At 31.2% G+C, this 13,853-nt stretch overlaps 1 protein-coding gene across 1 annotated transcript; it reads right to left on the bottom strand.

Annotated features, from left to right (window-relative positions):
- Positions 1 to 2,349: 2,349 nt before the first annotated feature.
- LOC132754278 (uncharacterized) lies at positions 2,350 to 8,362 on the bottom strand. The gene is made up of 8 exons (XM_060744896.1): positions 8,269 to 8,362; positions 6,776 to 7,209; positions 5,280 to 5,444; positions 4,694 to 4,805; positions 4,268 to 4,368; positions 3,620 to 3,952; positions 3,083 to 3,356; positions 2,350 to 2,863 (listed from the first exon to the last, which is right to left on the bottom strand). The coding sequence occupies exons 2-8, from the start codon at positions 7,205 to 7,207 to the stop codon at positions 2,439 to 2,441; spliced, it is 1,842 nt and encodes a 613-aa protein (XP_060600879.1). The 5' UTR covers positions 7,208 to 7,209; positions 8,269 to 8,362; the 3' UTR covers positions 2,350 to 2,438.
- Between the last annotated feature and the right edge of the window lie 5,491 nt (positions 8,363 to 13,853).

Below are 13,853 nucleotides of genomic sequence, written 5' to 3'. Positions count from 1 at the left end.
GAATTCTTTTAAAATATATTTTGATCAAATCTAATGTTTGAACACAACTGATAATTACTTTACAGTCTCTTTTGAAATGTCGCATATAAACCATTCGCACTTCAGGTATTCATAGTATGATTACATAGAATCATAAAAAAACTGGAAGTTTAAAAATAATAGACCAAAATAACTTGACATGTAATAGTGCAGCTTCACAAACATAGATTATACATTCACTTTTTCAAATAAGAGATATTCAAGAAACATTTACTAAATTTCATAAAATGTCTGCGTCTGAATAATTTTAATGTTATTTTTGCAAGATATAGGCATTTCATAATTGATCAAAATATTGATCTTGATCCTAAAATTAATACTTATTTTGATCCTATTATTTTTGTATTCGTTTTGTTATTCATCGATTTCATCCCAAAATAGGTTTGTTTCTATGCAAATCAGCTACTGTTAACATTTTGAATATTTACCATTTAATTCTTGCAAAACACGACAATTTCAGTAACATAAAACAATGAAAATAAAACCAGGAATACTTGATCCTGATCATTTTAAAGAACACGGGACCAGATTCTTCATTAATTTCGATGTTTATAGACACTTCAAGTTCCCAAGACACTTAACACCAAGACCCTTCACACCAAGGCATTATATTTGAATATTTTAAAAAGGGATAAGGTGTGAAGGGAGAATACAGGTTTTTGAAGATAAAATGTCTTGTGTGTGGGGGGGGGGGGGTTGAAGTGTTTACAAAATTTATTGGTTGAAAGGTCTAGTGTTCAAGTGTCTTGTTCTCTTGCCGATGTAAGTAACGTGTTTGCTATGTTAAATATTGTGCAGGTGTTTCTTTCTGATTGTTATGTTATCTTTAAAACATTTTGTCAAGTCGCTATTATGGCACCATAATTTACGAGTGAAACAAACACTACAAAACTATGATATATATATATATATTTTTTATTTCAAATATTCAAGTCAATTGTATTCCTATATACGAGTCTCAAAATATCTTTTCTAAGGAAATGAAGGTTTAGTCATGAGAATAGTTCATATAGTATTACATGTTAGTTAAAAGTTGTACCAGTAATATATCTCAGACTTTAAGCCAATGGTTCTGGTTACAAACAAAAAGGCAAGACTTTAAAAGTGTAAAATTATATCATTTTAATGACTTCCATCATTATCTTCGTTACATAATTTAGCCAATGTACCAGCGAAATAAATAGAGGATATTTGCTTGTTTGCATGTAAGATTGAAATATAATTTCACTGAGTGAACACCAGATGCAATATTTTCACGAGTGGCGTAGCCACGAGTAAAAATACAATAGCTGGTGTTCACGAATGAAATATATTTCAATCTTATATGTAAAACAAATAAATTTTCTTTTTATTTCATGCGTTTTAAGTAATTTAAGTAATTTTTACTGATTTTGCCACGTAACGTCGCGCATTCTCCTTTGTGACGTCATCACATCATGACGTCACATCAACAAGTTTGAAATATAGTTCTGTTAAATTTCTCTAATTTTGTTACATTTTTAACATAATGTATGGTGACATCGACTTTCTTTTCCGAAAGAAGCAAAATTTACGCATGACGGCATTTATTTTTGCCTGTTATTCCATTCAGTTTTGATTTTCTTTTCATCCGCATTCAGATATAGTCCGGCTACAGTGAAAATTATATTTTACAAATTTCACTAGTGGTTTATCAGAATATAATCATCTGATATATTACAATAAAACACTGGAAAGCTTGAAATAACTCAGAATCATAGAACAGTTATAACGTAAAAACAATAATATTAAATAATCCCAACTCATTAGCCCTTCAATTCATGTAACCGAAAGCCATTCAGATAAGTACGCACATCCGGACAGTTTGACCAGGCATTATCACGGTTCTTATATTGTGACTTTGATGTCTGCGATGACAGAAAACTATTACCAAAAATGGTCAACATTTTATTTTCTGTTATTTCTTTTTTAACATTTCATTAATTTTTATGGGATAAAGTGTAGAGCCCATACCTAGAATATCTCAAAAGAACACATGGCATTATCATAGGAAATATTTGTAGCAAAAGAAAACAACTGCAGTCTGTTCTTTTTCTGTTTTACTAAAATTATTTGAAGCAAAAAATACACACAGTTCTTTGCAAAGTTCACATTCAATACAATATAATCGTAATTCACTATTTATGTTATATTATACGATACACTTTGACATGTTACACTGCGTTTGTATACATGAGTCAAAAATATATATATTTGAATATGTTTCTCGTTGTTAAGCCTTATAAGTTTTTCTGTTAAAATAATTTTGCACAAACTGTAGTCAAGTTAAAGACTAAACGAAATCACCTTAATATTCAAATATTTGTACAACACAATAATAGATAAAATAATGACTTCGCCAGTCCTTTATTTAAAATCATTCATTCACACTCATCGGAGATAAGTTTAGCAATTCTCTCACACAAAGGGTTGTACATTTTTGTGTTTCCTTTAGGACAACTCCCTGAATCGCATTCAAATATTTGCCAATTTCCTGCTATCCGAACTACAGAGCACATAATGACAGCTTGGCAACTTAGTGCATGTGTAAATGTAGTCCCGCACAAATCTGCGTCTGGTGAAGAAGCATCGTAGAACTGCAGTCTAGGATTTTTAAAGTTTTCTAGAGTGGCTGCTTTCCATGAACTTAATGTGAAATAAAGATGTGACACGTTTGTAGGTAGTTTCTTGAGGTAAACATGAATTTCTTGACGCCCAATACGACCATCGGGGGTTTTCTCATTTTTCGCGGAGTGAACTACGGCACCTTTATAAAAGTATTCAAAACATACAATGATAAGACGTACTTATTTCATTGAATAATCATTATTTGCCTTTCTACGCAAGCTTCATTTAAATGACTATGTTTGTTTTACTACGATGTACTTGGTTAATTATATGGTTGCTGCTTGAAATGCGACAGATCAATCAAACAAGAATTACATATTTTCCCTTACTTTCTATTTATAAGCAAAACTGAATTTATTTCCCTGATATAAAGATTGTCCAAACTTAATGTATTTGCTAAAGCTCAAAGAAAAACATAACTTGCCTTCCAGATAATACTGGTTGTCGGAGTGGTTCCAATCTATGACAGAAATAAATTCATCTTTGTCGAAAGCGAAACATGATGCATCCAGGAAGTCTGTATTGTGAGCTGGAAACTCCCAAGACAAGTCGAACACAACATGGTCAAGATTGTCAGGAATGCAGTAAAGCGGTATAATTAAGTTGATAGTGTCGTTCACATCAATACCATAATCGTTTAAGCGAAACGGTTGTCCAGGGGCCTTGTTTTTCTATTGCAAAAAAATCGTATTAAGAAAGAAGAAATCAAATGGTGTGGATTTTGTTATTTTGTATCATAAACAACATGCGTTTGATTATTAATATTGATGATGAATAATACTTTATATACATATATTGTAATATTTCACTTCAGTTGTTAATTCTTTATTTATATAACAGATATAACAGTAGGCAAGTGCTGTTTAATTCCTTTACTTATAAAAATGGGTGTCATATTTTGGCTTTCATAGATAAATTGTAAATGCAGCGATACCTTCATATGTGTGTCTTTAAAAAGGAGCTTTTGTTTGGGTTCTTTAATTCCCAGCTCTTGCTCAATCTTTTTCCTTAGCTCCATTATGGTCATGCTGCTATCAAAATCAACCCAACAAGTATCACCAGTTACAGATGTTACTGTAATAACACGCCCCTTTGTTGCCAACAACGCTTTTCTATTCTCATCATACACTTTTGCATAATCCTGAAACATCCTAATTAGTGTGGCTTCACATATTTTCAATTGCAGAGTTGACTGTTCATCCTCAAATCTGACGACACACTTAGTATCTGGACATGTTTGGCTTCTTTCTACATGTTTCACAATACACTTTGAAAAAGTAAAGTAAATATATATATATATATATATATATATATATATATATATATATATATATATATATAAGTATATAGATGTACATGTATAATCAAACATAATCAATATGCCTATAAATTGGCTGCTATATTTTATACTCGTTTATTCTCGAAATATGGCAAGCTTAAATGTCACATAGAAGTAGTAATCAGCTAATTCAGTTATTTGGATTCAGCCATAAACCTCTTGTTGTCTATGTCGGAAAAATACATTTTGTAAAAACTGTGTTTATACAAAACTTTCAATTCTTTTTTTCAAGTAAATGTTTACCCGCAAGCACACTCCCGGATTATGCTCGCACTTCTTGGATATCGGCATGGAAGGAAACTCATTTGGCGGTTTCCATTTCTTGCATTTTGAACAATCCATTCCTTTTACGAGAATAATAAAGTAATTTATATATACAGTTACTTTTCTATCCAAAATAAAATGTAGTAGGCAGAAAGAAACATTGAAAATATAATATATGATCATACATCAATATCAAAATTGTATCAAAATGTTCTAAAAACTTTAATCAAAATGTTTCGTAGACATCTTGAATAAATTTGGAAATAGCGTCTCTCGAATTTTCATTTGCATGAAATGAACTACTTAATAACGTTAGTTAATTAATCTTAATTTATAGAATAAAACATATTAAACTACAAATCACATTGCAATAATAACGATAATATTTTAAATGTGTGAACATACGCATATCATCGTCCTCATTTTCATTGTCTGAATTCTCGTTGTAGTCTTTATCTTCGACAGGAGTTGATGGTCTTGCACTTGATGATATAGTTGTGGTACCGGCGACAAGCGACTAGAATAATTATCTCTTATTTCATACAAAGACTCAATAGAAAAAGTGATATATTGCATTATACCTATCAATGTATCGATAGCCTTAGTAAAAATGATTTAACGCAAATAACATACTTAAAAAAATGATGCGTTGTGTAGACGAAAGCCTTCGATAATCCATAATAATTTGAAACAGAAATATGGCAAGAATTACTTATGAGAAATTGTAACTGAACACCAGTTATTAGCAAATGTTTCTTTCTGTAAACAACAAATGGTTACAATAATAAAGAAGTTTATAACCTGTACTATAATAAAACATATTTACAAAAACAATGAAATTATCAAATTACTGTTTTTGATATCAAGAATATGATTGAAATGGAACAGAATAAGTGGAGCATATATTATTATGTTTCAAAATTTGAAGGGCTAAACCCATACGGACACACATTCGACCATTTTCTAAAAAAGTCTTTGAAATATTACCCACACTTTCAAGCCCAGCTTCTCGAAAACATATATTCATCAACATTTTCTTTACTTCATCAAAATCACATAACGGCAGGTAATATCCGAACGTCTTTGCTGCTATGTGTTGATAGAAATTCTCAGACACAGACAACGAGTTGCAATGCACAGCGTATATCTTTATTCCCTAAAATAAATAATATTATCGCCCTAATGCAACGTCAAAGTGTTATAAACACTATTTCATGTATGCATAAATGTTGGTCAAACTCTTTATAAAATTAAAAAATCTAATACTATTAAGTCTCTAAATGTATCATATAGTGCTAATGTGATTTCATGTTCTAATGGTTTTGCTCGCTTTGTGTTTATAATTATATATGATGCATTTAGTATTTGTAATATATACATATCTGTCCTTTTACTACTCGAAGTAATTCCCCCTCAAAATCGTTATTTTTACACAGTTCGTGCATTTTTCAACATTCCTGCGCTACAGGATACATACGGTAATTATAATGTAATGCTATGAGTTTCGCAACTAAGCCAATTTTATTTTGTATAGAGAACAAAGTAACAAAAACAAGTCGGTAAATTAGCGATGGTATGTGATTTACGATACCATTTTAACAAAAGAACCCGTATTTATATACTTTGCAGACTTATTCCGATTATTATGTTACCTTCATGCTCTTTTGTTTTCTAACCAAACATCAGTTTTATTAATACTAACCACAAGAAATCTATAGTTTCTGTACTTAATCACGTAAAACATTCCAAAGCCACTCAAAGATTCCAACCGCTACGCTCTTGAAGTTTATTAGTGCATCAGTCAGGAGTTATTTGAAAATTCTTGGGGGTTTTTCCGTGGGGTTTGGAGAAACGGAATTTGCCAAGACTCTTTTTCAAGTTCTTGACATTAAAAGGGCACGATAAGCGCAATGTTATCTTATATATATTTAAACATAATAATAAAAAACGCATGTTTTTTATATTATGTTATATATATATTTAAACATAATAATGAAAAATGCATGCTTTGTTGTGGATATCGAGCCCTCTCGTCCTATGGTGCCTGTTAGAGCTCTGGAACGTCATAGCAGCCGTATACGCTCATTCATTTATCTTTGTTTAATATATATTGGTCCCTTTGATGTTTAGAAGTAGTCATTTTGCCTATAAATTTGCACAATTAAGAGTTTTATTTGCACAATTCCTACATTATTCCAACATTACTATGTTACTGGATACATACGGTGATAATTATGGAATGCGTAATCTTATGTGCACGAGTTTCTCGACGAAAACAAATCCATAGAGGACAATAGAACAAAACAGATCAGTAAATACTTACATGCCTGTAAAAAGTCGGCAAGTGCTTTATCAGACCGCTTTTAACAAAAGAGAAGGTCAGAAAAATTATTTTAAAATTCATTTTCATAAAAGTAAGGGCACATTATAATTTTCTTTTCAGATTACTTGCGAGAAACTGGTACAATTGATCATTTTTACACAAACCTTGTTACGGAGTCGTGTTGTTTCTTCTTTCCAGTCAAGGTGTCGAAAATTTTGTTCCTCATTTTTTTCATGTGGAGTTGCGTCACCTATCAGAACAAGAGCTTTTTGGGAGTTGGGTGTCCATGCAAGTTTCTCTTGGACTTCCCTCATAACAAGCTCGTAACACTCTGGAAAATCTCCACCACCGGTTTCCGAAACATCCCTGACAAAGTTACATAGGGTAGTTGAATCTTTAGTGAAATCAATATGTTTAGTAACATACTTATCAGTATCACAATAGTCACCATGTGCAAATATTGCTATTCGCAAATTTGGTATTTTTCTGTTTAGTTCTTGAACCATTTCCGACAGCTCCGAGCGAACTTTTTCCAAACAGCTATACATGGAACCCGTCGTGTCAAATGAGAATACTATTTCAAATTGTTCTCCCATCTCTGAAAATTTTTGTGTATATATGTAGATCAATTAAAGGAATACTCAGACAAATTAATGACAAACATATCAAAATTATCATATGTACACAAATCATGCTAAAATGACATTTGTAAAAGTCCCAGCATGTATTTCTGTATAAATTCTATATATTTTGGGTTTGAAGCATAAATATGTCTATGAACGGAATTTAGACGCCGACAGAATCACTGAATAGTTTTAAAACTTGTCATGTGACATGAACAAACACTGGAAGCTACAATAATAGATACTGTGGATATTGCATGATTTACAGAAACCTAAATGATTCATTTGATACTTCTTAAACGTTTCAAGAGTTCACAGTGACAACTGTTGTGAAATATTAACGCTCTAACCTGACCCACGTGGGTCAAGTTAGGAAACCACCATTTTATTCTTTATACGGAGAAAAGTTTTGTTTCTGTGACTGCGTTGTGTATTCATTTTGAGGACATTTACAGATTAATGAATGAAAAATTCAAAAGGAAGAAATGAAAATTTTGCCTATGTCACCCTTTAATAATAACACATATAATATATTTACATGATAACATGTATTGTTTATTTTGTTGTAATTAAACGTTCTAAACAATGTAGATCTACAATCCAACAGACAAATTAAAGTACTAAAATACCTCATCATGCTTATCAATCTTTTCTGGTAGTTCATAATCAATTGGAGAGAATTACAATTATTGTGATAGTATTCACTTAAAAAAATAGCGCAATGGTCATTATCGCTTACGTTCTAAAAAATATTTCACTGAATAAAAATGACTGTTTGCAAAATGTGAAACCAGATCCCCTGATTGTTCTGTTTAATATTTAACTGTACCGTAAAATGCAACTTAATCCATGCCCTTTCAGAACAGATTTAGTAGTTTCAATGCTCAGAATAAAAGCTAATTAGAATCAGTTGTCACAGCGATATAAAAACATGACAGCTTAAAGACACTTTTGATATTATTTCTTACTATACCTTTGTAAATTTTAACAATGCATAAAAATGATGAAAATTTATATAGAAAATAAATTATTACCTGATTTTCGTTTAACTGTGGCACCAAGATATTAATTCTAATTCCTTTATGTAAGTGTTTTTGTGTTAACAATAACATACGTACTATCTCTGGCGGGCGTCAGCGTTTTTGGCTTTGTTTAATTTAATTTCACGTTATTGGTGCGTGGTGTTCACGTGATATCATAATGCGCAATATTGCTAAGCTACAACATTTTTTGCATATTCTAAATTTTGGTGTAGGTTGTTCATTAATAACAGTTATATAGTCATCGTCACCTGCTACATAATGTACTTGAAAGTTGTAAACTTGTTAAAGTAAACAGTTTTATGTTATGTTTATTATTATTATTATTATTATTATTATTTTAAATAGAGACAAAAAGAACGTCCAAAACGGCATAAATGAAAATGTTGCATTGAAGCTGTTTATGGACTGTACTCGAAATTGAAGATACCGCCCCCCTTGTGCTTGTTTAATCCGAATTCAACATTTAACATGAAATGGTACAATTTTAAATTCAGAAACGTCCGCCGATGTGTTAATTCATGTTAATTTTCAATTTTCTTACGAAATTTACATATTAATGAATTAGTCAACCTGACTTTTATTATTAACTTCTAATATGAATTTAGTGCCAAAGTAAATGATAATTTGAGCCAGATGTTTTTAGAATCTTAGAAATTAATATATAATTTCAGAATTGATATTGAACGATGAAGTATGCCAGTGTGACAGTAAATTTTGGTCCTGTTGAAAATTGACCCAAGGGGTCTTTTTTCAAAGTTGGAAACTAAATCTGGATCAGTTTTCATCGTTGGGAATAAATTACGCCAACAATTCAACGTAACATTTTGATCAAAAAGTCGTTGAGAACTGATTAATCGTTAAAGTTAAGGAATTATCAATTAATAAAGTCAAAATAGGGTCATTTTCAAAAGTTAGTTTCAATTTAGTTTTAGGTCTGTTTTTAGAAGACAAACGCTTGAAAGATTCAAAATCTCTCACAGGCGTCATTACAAGAATAACAAAACCAAGCGTCTTATACCAGGGTCTTCCAAAAGATCCTGACTACACAAATCTCCCTACTGACCACTGCATTTTGCGGATACACTACAAACTTTTCCACTATTGCAACTTTTCTGCCCTTTCCATCAGTGTTCGGATAAGGACCACGGGCACAATAGTATGACTACGCAGAACGGATACGGTATTTTGGTCTTACCTACGCTAAGAAACTAACCATAGTAACAAAATAGTGCTTGGAGTTGAATAATATATTTATATTTATGTATTAAGTAAAAGACCATTTACAGATGTTCAGCAAACAATACATTATTTATATACTTATTATAATGGTTGTGTTATTCGAAAGTAAAAAATGTTGACCTGTTGACAATTATTCGCATTTGGTTATAATTATACATCTGTGAGCATTTCTAAATCGATTATGATTGTGAGACATATGTTCCTTGAGATATCCCGATTGCCTTTTGCAGCGATTACCTCCCCTGACCAGTACAGAAAAGTTGAATTGCTGAATGAACAGTTTAGTCAGTACTGCAAATGACACTTATTAGGAGATTGAAATATATCACGGCTATAGTAAATCCTTTTGTTAATATGCATTCTAAGATTGGTAGATGGATTTTAACTCATGTGATACCTTTTAATATTAATAAAAGTAGGAGCCAGTAACATTATACTAGCAGACGACCGACTGTGAAACCATACGTTGTTCTGCAGGCAATGTTATATAATACTTCACTACATAAATAACATACCGGTATTACAGTCTATTAACAAAGTTATATTCAATGGATTGACAAATGTTATTGGCTCGATCGGCATATTCTGCAAAATTATCTAGATCACTTTTCAATGTTCCAATATAGCTTGGCTATACCGAATCAGGTACGTTTGATCTGCGTGGAAACATAAAGATGTTAAAGGGGCATGTATCAATCTATAAATTCATACCATTGAACAGGAACATGCCACAAATATGTAAGACTTCTCTTGGCAGTAAAGCATGCCTATGAATTGAAGATTAATTCGAGCTGGTGCTTCCTGTTAAATTGTACAAACTGAATTTCGGGACAGACTGACGTAAAAACGGACATCCATTGAAAGCTGTAACTATGTGTTTCCTCATTAGTAAGGATATTACACTTCATCTACAATTCTCAAAAATATTAAAAAGCTTTGAAATAATGAAACAGGACAGATTGTTTCTCGCACATCAATTTTAGTTCCTTCCTTTAATGTATACATATATATTGTTAACACTTTGGACAAAATCTCTAGAGAAGTTGTATAGCTGTGTTCGGTACCTCGAATGACACTTAAAACTACATAAAACGGTATAATTCTGAGAAACATTTAAAAACTAGAACGATGATTTCAAGTTGGTAGTTGGCCTGACGAAAACGACCGGAGAAAGGCATCTAGCTGCATAAATGTTTAACAAATTAATGAACTTAATGAAGTGTCACATTGAAGGTTCCATGATAACCGCCGTATAAACACATCTGCGGATGTTTCTAAATTCAAAATTTTACTATTTCACGTTTAAATGTTGAATTCTGCTTAAACCGGTGCTATGGGGCGTGGACGGTAACTTGCACTTTCCAGTACCGTCCATGAACAGGCTCAATCAAACCGAGCCTGCAACATTTTCAATATTGCCGTGTTGGGCTTTCTTTAGGGATTCTGTATTTATCTATTAACCGAAAGCATCTTGTCAATATTTCATAAGTTTATGGTTGCTGAAAATGACACCCAAGAAGGAACCAGGGTTTATTTCTTTATGACAAATCATTGAACAGATACATACCGAAATATGCCCAGTTCACAGTTATAAGGCCAGTGATGCAGAGATTTAAAGACAGAGAAAGCGGCGAGAAATCTTTTTTGTTTGGATTTTCCCGGGCTCATTGCCGCTGATTCTTGCTGCTGGGTAGTGTGGGGTTGCGTTCATTGAACGCCACATTCCTTTGTTGATCTTGTTTATCATATTTTTAAGAGTATGAAACTACGCATCTTCCGCTCGTATCTAGTCATTCAGCTCCAGTCCATGGTTTACCATTTGCTAAGTTTGATACGCTATAAAAGAAGCTAACCGACGCAGAGCGGCATTTGGCTATTAAATAAATCTATAAGTACAGAATATGGATAATATTTAGGTAACATTTAAAAATTTTATTAAAATGTTTTACTTTTTAACAACCTGAGTACCATGTATTTCTATTCTAGTTAAATAAACATTTTTACATAAATATATATTCAAAGATTTTAATCGTGATATTTTGTTTAAAGTTATTGAAAATGTTGATCATACCAACGGATTTTTTAAAAAAAAATTGAAAAGCCTTTCAACCAAAATTAGTAGTAATTTGCAAGCAAAGTGGTAAAAACATTCATCAGTAATTATTACCAAAAGATAGTTTTTTTTTTGTCTCGCTGCTCATGCTTTATGTCGCGGATTATTGTAATGTGAGTAATTTTAAAATTAAAGTGTATATTTTTGTAAAGGTTATTTTCTAAAAAAAAGAGATTTCATTTATCTTTCATGGTATTTGATTATTTATTAGAGCTGTGTTTAAGAAAACAGACATGTTTTAGATAATTACAGTTTATATTTGATATAAAAATCAGCACGAACAATTAAATATAATTTCTAATAGCTTTTCAACGGAATATGCTATTAAAACATTTATGTAATTATTGCCATTACTGGACTTTGTGATTGTGTATGCATCTTAAAATACTAATATAACCATATCGTTACCAATTTATTATTGACTTCTGAACAGTGCGAGAAGTAAATGTTAAATTGTTATCAATAAAAAAACACTTAGTTTTATTACCCTCACTATTTTTGCAATATTAATTTCCAATCTGCAAAATAAAAACAGTGTCCCAATGAAGAATTTGATCTGGGGTAATAAAATAAGTCACATAAAATTATATGTTTTTGAGTAAAGTCTCGGGTAACAATATTTTCCTACGGATTATATTTTTACTGTAACAAAACAATGTGTTATTTATACAACATTGCCGTAACTATTGACAGATAAAGCTGAATTTATTTATAGTTTAGGCGCAATGACGAATTCTCTCAAAAACGAATAGAACGGATCAGGAAAATTGCAACCTTACTAAAGTTTCTTTTTATTTTATTTACAATATTGATTATATTTCATAGTTATGTTTAATAGTAATATTATTGTAACCACCATTTTGCAGATATTCGACAGGTTGATCAACTTTACTATTATACACGTAATTGGATTCATGTGTAATAAGGAATTGGTATAGACGTTTACACTAGTTAATGGGAATATTTGCATGTTTGCACTTGTCATGTGATTGAAAGGTAAGCATGATTCAGTTTCTTGTTAAAATTCCCTTACTTGCTGAATTGTATTTTTCTTGAAAATTTGTTAGAGATTCCATTTATATGAAACCCTTATAAAAGTGTGTTTTAAAGCCGTTTCTTACAGGAGAGCATTTGTTTCACAGGCAAAGAGAAGAATGTTCTTCAACTTTTTCATTGAAAAAAAAATCGTAATCGAATTAAATTTATGGAAAATGGGGTCGGCAAGCTACTGTTTGAATTGTCTTCCTTGAAAGTGATTTTTTGACACTTTTTGTTCTTTTGAACAGATCTGAAAAAGATATACGAAAATATTATCTCAACTGATATGCCTTGGATATTCAAGCTTTTCATTCAAAATTTGTTTTGGTACCAGCGGACAAGGCGGCTAATAATATCATTATTGTATGACGTATCCATTCCATTAACGTTTTACATAAGGAACTTAATAGTACTTATGCGTATTCAAAAATAACTGCTTCCGAAAAAGACATTGTTAACAATCATGTCACTAATATTTCCAGTCTAAAAGTCCGAATCGATGAAAAAGAACTAAAATTTCCTATTATGTATTGGATTCCTAAATTACAAAAAAAACCTTACAAAGCCAGATTCATTGCTAATTTTACATCTAGCACAACAATTAAACTTTCTATTTTATTAACGTCTTGTTTGACTGCCATTAAAACACATGTAATTAGATACTGTGATAAAGTGTACAAAAATACCGTTAAACATCTATTTTGGTCCATTAAGAATTCCGGTGAAATTCTGGATAAATTAAAACTTTAGAATTATCAGGCTTCAACTGTCAGTTCATACAATTTTTCTACCCTTTACACTACACTGCCACATAATTTAATTAATGGTAAACTAATTTCCCTTATTTCTTTTAGACAATATTTACGTCAGGTTTGGTAATACCCTATTCAAACAAATAATAGGAATTCCAATGGGTACTAATTGTGCACCCCTGGTCGCCGATTTGTTTTTATATTGCTATGAAAGAGATTTTATGTTGAGTCTCTCTGAAAATACACAACAAGATGTTATATTAGCATTTAATAACACTTCCAGATACCTTGATGACATTTTTAATTTAGATAATTCTTATTTTGATCAAATGGTTGTCTAACATTTATCCTACTGAGCTACAACTTAATAAAACAAATTCTTGAAATTTAACTACATCATTTTTAGATCTTCATAATTACTATATAAAAAAAAT

The sequence above is a fragment of the Ruditapes philippinarum genome, unplaced genomic scaffold (assembly GCF_026571515.1).
Source record: "Ruditapes philippinarum isolate M1 unplaced genomic scaffold, ASM2657151v2 ctg5439_1_1_1_1, whole genome shotgun sequence".
In the NCBI taxonomy this organism is placed as follows: Eukaryota; Metazoa; Mollusca; class Bivalvia; order Venerida; family Veneridae; genus Ruditapes; species Ruditapes philippinarum.
Note: the sequence above shows the minus strand (reverse complement) of the source record. Positions and strands in the feature narration are given on the sequence as shown.